A 12321-nucleotide genomic window follows, 5' to 3' on the forward strand; every position below is an offset into this window, starting at 1 on the left:
ATAAAAACATTCTTAACACTCGCTTATTATTATTACAAGCAGTTGAGGCTTTTCTTTAAGCATTTTTTTTGTTCTTAGAATTGCTGGCCAGCTTTGATGAAATGCTCCCCGGGGTTATATATGGCCCACAGGCTGTAGGTTCCCCACTCCTCATCTATTGTTTGTCCACATTGTGGACTGTGCAAGACAAGAACAAAGAGGAATGGTAAGAAAAGGCTTTTTATTATTTACAATATAAGCAAAAACAGCTTTAGCTGTAGTAATGTAGTGAATTGAATAAATGTCAGGTAGAGAGATGAAAGTCCGTCATACACAGATAAATGGGTCTTCCCAATACATACACGTACATTCATGGAAGTTTGACGCCTAAACTCTACTAAGCAGCCACCATGGAGGCAAAATACAATGGAATACAATGGTTTACCGCCCACAACTGCTACAACACATACAGTGTTGATTTTTGAAAAACAAAACAACAAAAAGTAAATAAATGCTTCAGTAAATGAAAAAAAATTATATTTGTCATTGCTAAGTGCTTGTAAACAAGTAAGGCAGTGTTTGTGTGTATGTATATATATATATATATATATATATACACACACCCACAAAAAAATACATACACATACAGGTGGATGGCAGCACTTGGTGAGACCCTTCCATTTGGCTGTTGAGATTGTCCATCAATACTATCCTGTACACCACAGGTGTCAAACTCATAGCCCGGGGGCCAGATTCAGCCCACCACATCATTTGTTGTGGCCCAAAGAAGCAAATTATGTGCGCCTACTTCATGTTTCTTGCGGAAAGTCTGTACCGGAATTGCAAATTGTCTTCACTTTTAATAATGTTCAGATTTTCCAAGCATTTATTACAAACCAAGCCCTTTTTAAAAGACAGTGGTACCCTGACTTACAAGTGCCCCAACTTAGGAGTGAAAGTCGCTTATCTGATCTTTATTTTGCTTTGTCAAAATTTGAGGTACAAGCAAATTAAGATACACCGGCACAAGAGTTAAGTGGGGGGGGGGAAATTGAGCAATTTATGTACTGTAATTCCCTCGCATTTGAGCAAGGAGAGCCACAGTTGCCGGGACAAACGGTCAAACGCAAATTCAAAATGAGAACACTCGCAAGGAGCTGCTGTAAGCCACAACTCGCGCACAGATGCTCACACTCAGACGAACCATCCAAACTGACTCCTGATGTGACTTACTAGGCCAAAGCCCTGAAAGTCCTCCAGCCAACAAGTGAATATTACAGTACAGTACGTTCAGTTATTACGTTATAAAACCTGTTTTTCTTTTTCGTCCACAATACAGTGCTATTTTTCTCTATTAAAACAAACGTTTTGTAGGGGCTGAAACAGATGAATGGAATTTCAATTCATTTCATTGCGGAAAATTGATTTGTTATAAGAGTAAATATTTTTTTAAAAAAAGCTTTGCACGGAACAAATTCAACTGGTAAATTAAGGTACCACTGTAAATCGAGCAATAGCCTAACTATTTTCCAAACTACTTATGCATGAGTTTGTTACATACATGTAATACAATGAGGCGATTATACATTTACTGTAAATGGTCTTTTACAGCCATGTGAGGGGAATCCATGACTACAATATGGCTCACGACAGATATGAGTTTGACAGCCCTGCAAGTGTACATTGGTGGTGCTGCATGGCACTTTGCTACATGGCTGTTTCCCAACAACCCGGTTGCATTGAGTCGCACAGCAGCGGGCTGCAACTCACAACTTTTGAACCTTTCAGTTCACCTGCAGAGTGCATTGACCAAAATATGCCTCCAAAGTCATTGTTAGGCATTTGTGGAATTAGTAAGCTTGGACCTGGTTTGGCAAAAGTTGGCACCCGCTGCTGACGTGGTTCATCACCTTCTGCTTGAGCTGGGCCACCTGCTCCCGGAGCACGCTGGCCGTGGACGCCAGCTCGGTGTTCTGCGTCTTCAGGCTCTTCACTTTGTCCTCCAGCCGAGAGATCCGCTCCAGTTTCCGCTTGCGGCACTTGGAGGCAGCTATCCGGTTGCGCAGCTTTTTTCTCTCCGCCTTAATGCGCTCCTGGTTGTCCATGTCAATCGGGGAGAGAGGCGGGCTGTCCCCGAGGCTCTGCATGTCCGGAACCGTCTGGGGTTCGTCCTTCACGGCCCCGCCGGCGGACTGCAGCCGGGAGAGCGCCGCCGCCGCCTGCTGCTGCTGCTGCTGCGGAGTGAGGTGGGACGGAGGCGGGGGGAAGGGGATGGTGTCGGTGGAGTAGTTGATGGTGGTGCCGCCGTGCAGCGGGCTGGCGGCGTAGCCGTTCAGCGTGGTGTACACGGGCAGATCCGACGTCTGGAGCCCGGACGAGGCCACCGCGTTGGCGGCGCCGAGGAGCTCCAGTCTGTCCACAGACACGCAGCCCGCCTCGCTCAGCTGGTTCTGCTTGTGCAGATCCTCCAGAGCCTTGACGAAGCCTTCCGCGAACTCCTGCTCGTCGCTGGCCGACTTCGGGTAGAGGAAATGGGGCGCCGGGTTGGCGGCGCCCACCAGCCCGTTGGACTGGATGATGAGGCGCTCCAGGTCGGGGGAAGCCAGCTTGAGAAGCCCCAAGTCCTGCGAGTTGAGCAGCACGTCGGCGTCGCGCAGCGGAGTGGCCTTGAGCTCGGAGCTCTGCGTGTCCAGGTTGAGACGAACGTCCTTCTTCATCATGGTGCTGCGGGCATAGACGGCGCGAGGGCTCCTGTCCGAGGCTGTGCACTCGCGAATGCAAGTATCCAAAACATGGAGGAAACCGGTCGAGCTTTCCTGTAAACCACCACCCTCTTTCCGCGGAGAGCCTCAGACGCGGGGGCTCTACCGTCCTCGTCGTCTCTTCCTTGTGGCACGTCGGCTGTGTATGCGCTGCCCTAAAAATTCCATTATGTCACCCCAAAGCGCGCAGATTGGCCCAAAATGACGTGCGTTTCCGCTCCTATTTGAATAAGGGGCCGGCTCGGCCCGTGTTGCCATGGAGACTCAAGGTAAACTCCAAAATAGTGCAATGCATTGTGGTTTGATGTCATAGCATAAAAAAGCTCAGGGTTGCCAAAAGACGGCAGAGAGAGAGAGAGAGAGCGAGAGAGTCTGCGTGGGCGGGGAAGGTGTGACAGGCGACCACAAGCAACCATTGGAAAACAGCGTAATATAAAGCAGATTGAGAGTAAAAGATTTGCTTTTCACGAGCAAAGGGAGTTACATGGTGGAATCTGCATCTGTTGAAGCGTTGAAAGTAACTCAATTCGATTTATCTGGCAAAAATAGGTTGTTGGGGGGGGGGGGGGGGGGGGGGGAGTGGTAAAAGCAGAAGTACTGATTCAGTCAAATTACTTCGTCAAATGAAATCAAATGCCTTCCAAATTTGACACACCACAGAGAGGTGTGTTGTGAACGACCTGGCCAAATGTGAAAATGAAAATGAAAAATCAAGCTGTTATCAAACGCTGTGACCGTGTCTGCTGAATGAAGTGAAACCACGTCCCACTCAACTGTGTATTCTCACTCAAATACCGTCCGAAGGGAGAAAGCATTTTCGTGGTGTAGGCATAGCTATCTCTGTAAATGCGTGTCGCAAATGCGTCAGATAACCACTGATGGCTCAAGTTCTTATATAGTGGGGGAAGGGGTACTCATGCCGGACCCCTCATGTGTCACAAGGGCCCGTTTTAGTCACACCCAGAAAAATCAGGAAAGCTGAAATGGTGAAAAACAGTTTAACGCTACATCTCGAAATTGAGTACTACACAGTTATCAGTCTTTGCATGTTTTCAGCAATGATCTTGGAACATGGATAATGTATTTAGAAACAAATCTCTAAATTTGCTATACAGGATAGTTAAGTAAAAACAGCCACGTACTCACCGTTAGGCAAACACAGACGCCTCCCCCAAACATCTCGTAGAAATTGATTACCAAGGTTTTCCTAGATTTAAAGCAGTTTTTAGTTGTAGCGCTCATTAATGGACTTGAAGAACACATCAAAATGCTTAATCGATTACGATCGTTGCGACTGTTGGTCCCTCCCTCCCTTCTAATGCAATGGACTATTCCATCTTCCTGTGTACTGTATGTGCAGACTTGATTCAGGAAGATTTTGCGAAACAAAGTTGTTGGCACAGTTGTGAGGAAAATGAAGCGGACTTAGCCTCATGGCATGCCAATAAGTACAAAAAAGCACTGTACAGATTCTGAAATGTAAAAGTAAAGTTTTTTTTTTGGTTTGGTTTTTTTTAACTGTCAATTATATACAATACTCTTTTTGATAAATTACCACATAAACTAGTTTCCCTCTTTTATTCACTTGCATAGTACTTGTATTGGGAAACAAAAAAATACTGGACGCTCTCAAAAGAATGTGTTACCATAACTTTGCTAATGTTGTAAATGACTAACAAAAAGTGCTCAATGATTAACGATAACTGAAAAAAATACTTTGTTTGTACTTTGCTGTACTGTATGTATCTTTTCAGATTAGACAGATGATTTTTGATCGCCAGAGGCTTGTGGTTTTTAGGCTGGCACAAAGCATCTGCCGCAAATCATTCCTGGAGCTGGCAAAAAAAAAAAAAAATCCTCTTAAATAAGGCCATGGATGGGAATAGTTTGCTTCTCCGAATCTATTGTATCATCATTGTTAATGCGCTCTGGTTCACGGTCCTCCTTGAAAATCCCCTTGATCTCAATCAGAAAATATTAATTATGGCAACAGTGATGGACATACCCTCTCATCCAATTAATCATGGCAACACTTTGAAATAATCAACAAATTTGACACCATGCTTCACCCACATTAGATGGCGTAGGCCAAAAGTTCACGTACGTACAGTAACAAAGTCTTTGTACTTCATTACTTCCCACTTCTGATGTTTAATCATAAAAAATATAGTCACAGAATGCATTTTGGGGGGGTAATTTTTGAAAAAAATTAGGCTAGCAGAATACTTCATCCTTCTTTCTTTTTTCCCCCTTCAAATCGGGTCAATTTGACTCACAACACAACAGGAGGCTTAAAATTCTAAGGACTAGCACAGGGAGCATGAGGTGGACCCTGCGGTTTAGTATGTTGTTATTCTGCCCATATACGGCGCCGACGTCAGCAAACCGTCTGCATCAGTACCACCACTGAGCAGAAAGGGCATCATTAGTTTCCACGGCAACACTGACATAGCCAGTGACGCAGAGGCGACGGAGAAAGGTGAATGGGTTCTGCAGTGTGGCTGGTGTAGGCGGCTGATGGGACGTGTTATTGTGCTTGAGTGGGAGGGCTGTCATTCATAAGAATGAATCAGTGTTGGCGTTTGTAACATTAGGAGCCTGCATTTGAATAGGCACATGTTCAGCCTGTATATTGTGAAAAGAAACAAGTCCTCCACCCTATGCCGAGCATATTTTCTCCACGGTGCCACTTAACAGCCGCATAGTGTCCAGCTTGTGAGTCATTTCGCAACCAAATGGGTGTGGATTGCACCGAAAGTGAAAAAAAGTATTTCCCGTAAAAAGCTGAGATTAGCTCCACTTTAATGACAACAAACTGAGCACATTTGTCCTCTTAAGCGTACAATGGTGAATATGTCACTTTGTGTGAGACACGTCCCCCTCCCACTGCCTTTAGGGTGCCCTTTGACTTATATACACTCCCTCGGGAGACGCCAACTAGTCATGCACATTGTCACCAACACCCTGTGTCACGCTGGAACCTGTTCCTAGCTGAGCTGCACCACTACAACGGATGCCGGGCAGTCGCACACACACCCACAAGCCAGTTTTTATTGGGAAAGGGCCTGAAATGGCCCCGTTATACTCACTAGCCTCTCAGTTGTTTGGAAGTAGCCTCTAAAACAGGTAACACATAACATCTGAAATGATTTTCCAATTTTTTTCTTAATGCTCTTGTGGTCTCATGGTGTAATGTAGATGACCAACACAGCACACCACACCACACAACATTATCTCCACAGGCAATTGCGAGACTCTTCTCCCGAACCAGATGTCTGTCGTAGTACCACAACTGATCTGTGAGTGGCAACGGGTTGCCACAGAGCATCCGGACGGCCAGAAAATTCAGAGAAGAACTACAGCGGTACCTTAAGTTACTACCTTAACTTATGTATCTGCCCCAACATTTAGGGTCCGAAACAGGTCAGACGATCTTAAATGCTGAACGTGTTCAATTGTATTGCTGTTTTTGTTTCTTTATTGAACCACAAACAACATGGTGCGATTGTCAATGAAGGAGTAAACTATTTTACAGTAATAATACAGAGAGAGGAAATGGGTGTGAAGTAAAGGAGAATGTTTGTATATTTGAGAAGCTGTTGGCTCCATTCGTTGACTGCACTTTTGCATTTTAGCGACAAAGACTCCCCACGCTTCGGTTTCCCTCCCCTCCCAGCCGCAGGTACGTATGAAATTTTAAATACAACGCTGAGGTCAGCTGAGCCACGGACTTGGATAATGTCGTGGGTCGAAAACCTGCAGCTACAATTTTTCACAATTGTTCTAATTGAAGTCACGTCACTCACGTAAAACGTACTTTATTTATTTATTTTTTTCTAGGAGGAAAATAATTCTTAACAGTGTTTTATGCAACCTTTTTCTTCCTCAGTCATCATTCTATGTACGTACAATGCTTTTCACTGTGTTGTGTTGCGTCTGTCTGTCATTCTTTTTTGAGTAGTGTTAATTGTAGTATGCATCCCAGTCCAGGTGGTGGCAGTATAGGCACATCCGCGGGCTTGAATTGATTTAAGTGCGTCACGTCCGGTCCACTACGAGTCAGATGACGGTGCGCCGATGTTTGTGGTGGAGTTCATCTCCTTCACAGTCAATAACAACCAACCAGGATGGCAAATAAGAAGAAAGTTATAGTCACAGGTGAGATCATTTAACTGAACAAACCACTAGACTGTCAATAATAGTGATCGTCATTGAGGTTAAACAACACTTAGTAAGAGTTGTAATTGAAACGATCGGTTGATTGTGTTCAATGTGTTCATACTCAATCAACAATACATTTTATAACGACAAGGGCATTATAATTTCCCAGCTCTTTCGCCTTTTATTGAACCAAACAGGAGATAGACAGACTCCTGTGATCATGTTTAAGTTCAGCCTTTAGCCTAGAGTTTACAGAACTTATTTTACAAGCACTTATCCTCCACTTGTAAAACGCAACAGTTTTACGACCCCCCTCTCTGAAACCTAACACACCTGTTTGTGGTTTTTGTGCTCTTTCTGAAAGGCCCTAAAATGCCACTAGTTGGCGCAAAGCCCCATCTAATATGAAAGGACTACACTGCTAAGAATGTTGGGGAGGAGCTCAATTTAGCCTCGGTTGTTAGCGGAAATAGTAACAAGTGAGTCTTCACGATATGCATGTACATGCGCATGTCGTGGTTTTTGTCCAAATAAAAGCATCTGTAAGCCAAATATTTTAAAGGGTATTGGAAGATGAGTTTGTAATAAGATTAAAGTGTTTTGGGGACCACAGTTTGTGGAATATTTACGATTTAAATTATTAATATGGGCAGTTATAATCATTGTGGTGTCAATTGGTTGCAGTTTATCGCTATTCTCAGCAGGGCTCGGTCCCTATCCCCCGCTATCCATGGACGATTACTGCTCTGTGCAATATGTTTATTATTATGGTTGTCGTTTGCAGTGGTGTAGAACTGCTATTCACCATACTGAGGGGTTTCTAATATAATTGACTACCATAGCTAGTTACTACACATCATTTCTTGAAGCCTCTGTGCCATTTGCACAATGGTCACTGCACCAGACTATTGTTCTATTAGTCAGTTCAACTGCTCTAAATTGCTAGAGGACACTGCATCATTTGCACAGTTGTCAAAAAAAACAAAACTATCTGCATTACCACATTACTGGTCACGTCTTGCTCAATGATTGTGTTTTTATGTCTCAAAAGTATTCACTGTCAATTGACTGTCTGTTGTTGTGCTAGAGCGGCTCCAACTACCGGAGACAAATTCCTTGTGTTTTTGCCATACTTGGCAAATAAAGATGATTCTGATTCTTTTGTTGGATCTTATTGCATTAAAGGAGACATGTTCTACTTTTTCTTTCCATTTAAAAGCCTATTTCAGACAGTGTAGTCTGGTGGATGGACTCTGACCTTAACATGAAAGTGGTACTGGATTTTGGCTCAGCCTAGCTGATAATGTCATGAACAGATGAACTCGTGAGGTTATTATGTAAATTAATAAAAGGGTAGAACGGCTCACACACACACATTTTCAGAAATATGTTAAAAAAATAATTACTTGACTGTAAATGGAAAAAAAGTACATTTGACATAATATGTCCCCTTTAAGCATAAGTACTTAATGGTGTGGTCAGCCAGTAAAGTTACATTAAGGACATCTTTGCGCTTCAGGCTTTGAGCCATTTGGAGAACATGCTGTGAACTCCAGCTGGGTGGCAGTACGGGTAAGGGCTCCTGGGCTGGTTCATATTTAACAAGTTGAAGTGTGTTTCCACTGTGTTTAATAAGGGTTGTGCCACTTACCTCACAACACAATTGTGAATTGTTAGTTGAGCGCTGTTTGTTTCACTGACAGGAACTGGAGCGTTTGGGGCTGGATGAGGCTGTAGATCTTTATGTATGTGAGGTGCCTGTGGAATACCAGGCAGTGCAGAGTCTCCTTCCATCTCTGTGGGAACAACACCTACCACAGGTGATTCAAAAAGTGTGTGCATTATGTCAGTGTTTACCAACCTTTAATTGAGCCAAGACACATACCTGCTACAAATAGCAAACATCAGTGAGTAATTGACACCCCCTCGTGTAATTGCCTATAGATGCCACAAGATGGCGGCAAAACACTACTGTTGTCTAAATTAAACTCCTCAACTAACTTCAACATACTTTCTTGACACCAAGATGGCACCAGATGACGCCCAAGCAATACTGGTAGGCCAGTTTTACAGCAAAAGACAAAAGGTAGGTTCCCCAAAAATCTGGCAATAGGCAAGATGCGAATATGTGCATTTTCACTGTACTCACACATTTACTCAGTGTGAAATGTGGGCTTGTTTATTGAGCACAAAGCTATTCTCTTGTATGAATGTTAACATGTGGATGGATACACAGGTTAATTGTGCTTTCTGCCATCCAGTGGAAGAGCATTTAATTGTTGTAGTGTGATTGCTTGTCACTATATATTGGTGACATACATAGATCAACATTTGATGCATTTGTTGTAGTACAAGGCACCTCTGCATATTCGTGAATTGTTTTTATTTGCGGCTTTATGTAGATTTTCACTATTTGTGATAGGATCCATCCCTATCCCCCTCAAATAGCGGGGGTTCACTGCAAATAAAATGATTTACAGTCCAATTAAGTGAAAATAGTTAATTCCACAAACAGTGGTTGGGAATCACTGTGTTATGTGTGAACTATGAAATGCTGCTGATTTGTAAAAAGTTACAATCATAGTTTCTCTGTATGTGTTTTTGGGGGTACTGCATGCAGTTAGTAGTCCATGTTGGTGTGTCAGGTTTGGCAACCACAGTCACTCTGGAACAGTGTGGCCACAACAAGGGGTACAAACGCCCGGACAACTGTCGCTTCTGCCCAGCTTCGCAATGCTGCATGGAGGACGGGCCTGACTGTATCAGCTCTCTGCTGGACATGGACACAGTCTGCGAGAGGGTCAATGACTCAAACGTAGGGGTCGCTGTGTCAGTGTCCAAGGATGCTGGAAGGTGTGTGACTAAAGCAGCCCACTTTGCAATTTACACTTCTTACACATGGTAATGAGAGTCAATTCAATCCAAAATATGTATCCATAATTATTTCTTTACAAAGATAACAATGGGCGTTTTTGCTTGACCCTATTAGGGTGATGTTTTTTAAATATGTACGATTGTGGTTTTCGTATGGGGGAAGCACATTGGAGTAGTGTTTTTTTTGTTTGTTTGTTTTTTAAAAACACCATGTAGACAGATAATATAACAATACTCATATTACTGCAGCTTACTGAGGAGTGACCATCACCATGTATAGCCATATGCCTGTATTATACAACCCATAGGTGGCCAAGGCACGAACAGGAGCAGCACAATGTCCATTGAATTAAAGCATAAAATATGGGAAAGACTGTTTAATTCTTTAAATTCCATTTAATTACATCTTTACTGTATGTTTTTATAAAGTACAATATGATAAAGTGCTATTTTTCTTATTAAAAGAACACTGGAATTAGAGCTGCAAAATCCTAAATCATGTGACACTGCCATTATAGGAACACACACACATACTGTACATACAAAACACTGGCCTCAGTTTATTTAGTAATTTTGTGCCATTAGATGCATGATGAAGCTCTCCAAAATGTCAAAAGCTAGTAGTAAATGTTTTCAACAACTTTTTTTCCCTTTGACAGATACCTGTGCGACTACACCTACTACTCATCTCTGTTCCTGGGTCACGGCCGCTGTGCCTTCATCCACGTGCCTCCGCTGGGAAAACCCTACAGCAGCCAGCAGCTGGGCCGAGCCCTTCAGGCTGTAGTACGGGAGATGCTGACGCTCCTGGAGGTGGCGAACACTGAGGAGGAGGAGCAATGTAAACATTCACATTAACAGCAGCATGGCTACCTCTGACGCCTAGAATTATCTCATTGGTATTATTCCTCACACGATGATGGTGTGACACTTTTAAACTACATATAGAGATGATTTATGAGATTGATATTGGTTTAAGGAACCTAAAATTGATACTTTTAAAGCCTGTATGAAGGTTTGTTTTGACAAACGATTTCCATGCACTTCTATTGCACCATACTAGCGTTGCTTGGGACATGAAAAAAAAAAGTCAATGCAATGAGGATTTACTGATCTCAGGGAGAATACTGAGCATGCAATCAATATTTAAAGTTAATGATTCAATGTGTCTGTGATTTATGCAGAAAGTGGCTGCATTATTGTATATTAAAATATATTGCAGTATTGTGTCTTTTTGTCTTTGTTGAAAATTACTAGTGGTAGATTAATACTTCTCAGATTATAAATAATTCACCAATGGAATAATAATGATTAGAAAATGATCGCCATGAGCCACATACTGAGTTTTATTTAAGTAATAATACAATCTATTTTTGCGGCACGGTGGTCGACTGGTTAGAGCGTCTACCTCACAGTTCTGAGGACCGGGGTTCGGGGTTGGAGTTTGCATGTTCTCCCCGTACCTATGTGGGTTTCCTCCCACATCCCAAAAAACATGCATGGTAGGTTAATTGAAGACTCAATTACCCGTAGGTGTGAATGGTTGTTTGTTTATGTGTGCCCTGTGACTGGTTGGCAACCAAAAAAAAAAAATAAACAACTGAAATAAACAACATAAGTGTGCACACCCTCTTACAACTGGGGATGTGACTGCTGTGTTCAGAATTAACCCATCCATCCATCCATTTTCTGAGCTGCTTCTCCTCACTTGGGTCGCGGGCATGCTGGAGCCTATCCCAGCTGTCATCGGGCAGGAGGGGGGGTACACCCTGAACAGGTTGCCAGCCAATCGCAGGGCACATACAAACAAACAACCATCCGCACTCACATTCACACCTACGGGCAATTTAGAGTCGGGAGGAAACCGGAGTGCCCAGAGAAAACCCACGCAGGCAGGGGCTGGGGATTGAACCCGGGTCTTCAGAGCTGTGAGGCTGACGCTCTAACCAGTCGTCCACCGTGCCGCCTCAGAATTAACCAATCACATTCAAACTTATGTTAAATGGAAGTCAGCAAGCGCCTGTCACCATTTGAAAGTGCTTCAGAGGAACCCAAAATAAAGGACAGCTGTTTGAGTAGGCTTTTCATGGCTTTTTTTTATGGACGGTCTTTCTGAGTCACTGGTACATACGCCTGACTTCAATGCAGGGAGTGTGGGTTCAGTTCCCCATTCAGTGACGGTGTGTGTTCTTTTTGTAATCAAGTGTTGTGTTGTGCCATATAGACATTTTGATGGCCCAAAAGTTCCATCTTTATTTCAATAGACCATAACACATTTTCCCACTTGTTGTTGGGAGCGTATACTTTTCCTTCCACATTTCTTGACCGATTCAAAACACTCCAACTTCGAGTCTCACACTAATTCTACAGAAATTGTATTCATTAGTTGTATTTTCGTCACTGTACGGAGGGCACATGTGACTTCAAAGACCTGAACTTGTGTGAATTTTTAATGACCGTAATGACGAAGGCAGTCCTAATTCTCTTTGCTGGTATCCTCTTATCTCCTTCCCTTCCTTCCATAGCTTGCTGTGGGTCTCAAGAG

General features: G+C 43.2%; 2 protein-coding genes across 4 annotated transcripts; one reads left to right on the forward strand and one right to left on the reverse strand.

The window, feature by feature from the left end:
• Positions 1-203: 203 nt before the first annotated feature.
• LOC133412030 (transcription factor JunD-like) lies at positions 204-2896 on the reverse strand. Its single transcript, XM_061695003.1, has one exon. It carries the CDS (start codon positions 2697-2699, stop codon positions 1830-1832), a length of 870 nt encoding a protein of 289 aa, XP_061550987.1. The 5' UTR covers positions 2700-2896; the 3' UTR covers positions 204-1829.
• Positions 2897-4604: 1708 nt separating this feature from the next.
• LOC133412086 (pyroglutamyl-peptidase 1-like) lies at positions 4605-11000 on the forward strand. Of its 3 annotated transcripts, XM_061695142.1 has the most exons (7): positions 4605-6642; positions 6727-6899; positions 8422-8474; positions 8606-8722; positions 8929-8988; positions 9523-9755; positions 10436-11000. In XM_061695142.1, the coding sequence occupies exons 2-7, from the start codon at positions 6869-6871 to the stop codon at positions 10632-10634; spliced, it is 693 nt and encodes a 230-aa protein (XP_061551126.1). In that variant the 5' UTR covers positions 4605-6642; positions 6727-6868; the 3' UTR covers positions 10635-11000. The 3 variants fall into 3 exon arrangements, with proteins under 3 accessions (XP_061551126.1, XP_061551124.1, XP_061551127.1); XM_061695140.1 differs by having other exon boundaries at positions 4605-6899; XM_061695143.1 differs by lacking the exon at positions 8929-8988 and having other exon boundaries at positions 4606-6899.
• Positions 11001-12321: the final 1321 nt, after the last annotated feature.

Source organism: Phycodurus eques, chromosome 13 (genome assembly GCF_024500275.1).
Source record: "Phycodurus eques isolate BA_2022a chromosome 13, UOR_Pequ_1.1, whole genome shotgun sequence".
NCBI classification, from domain to species: domain Eukaryota; kingdom Metazoa; phylum Chordata; class Actinopteri; order Syngnathiformes; family Syngnathidae; genus Phycodurus; species Phycodurus eques.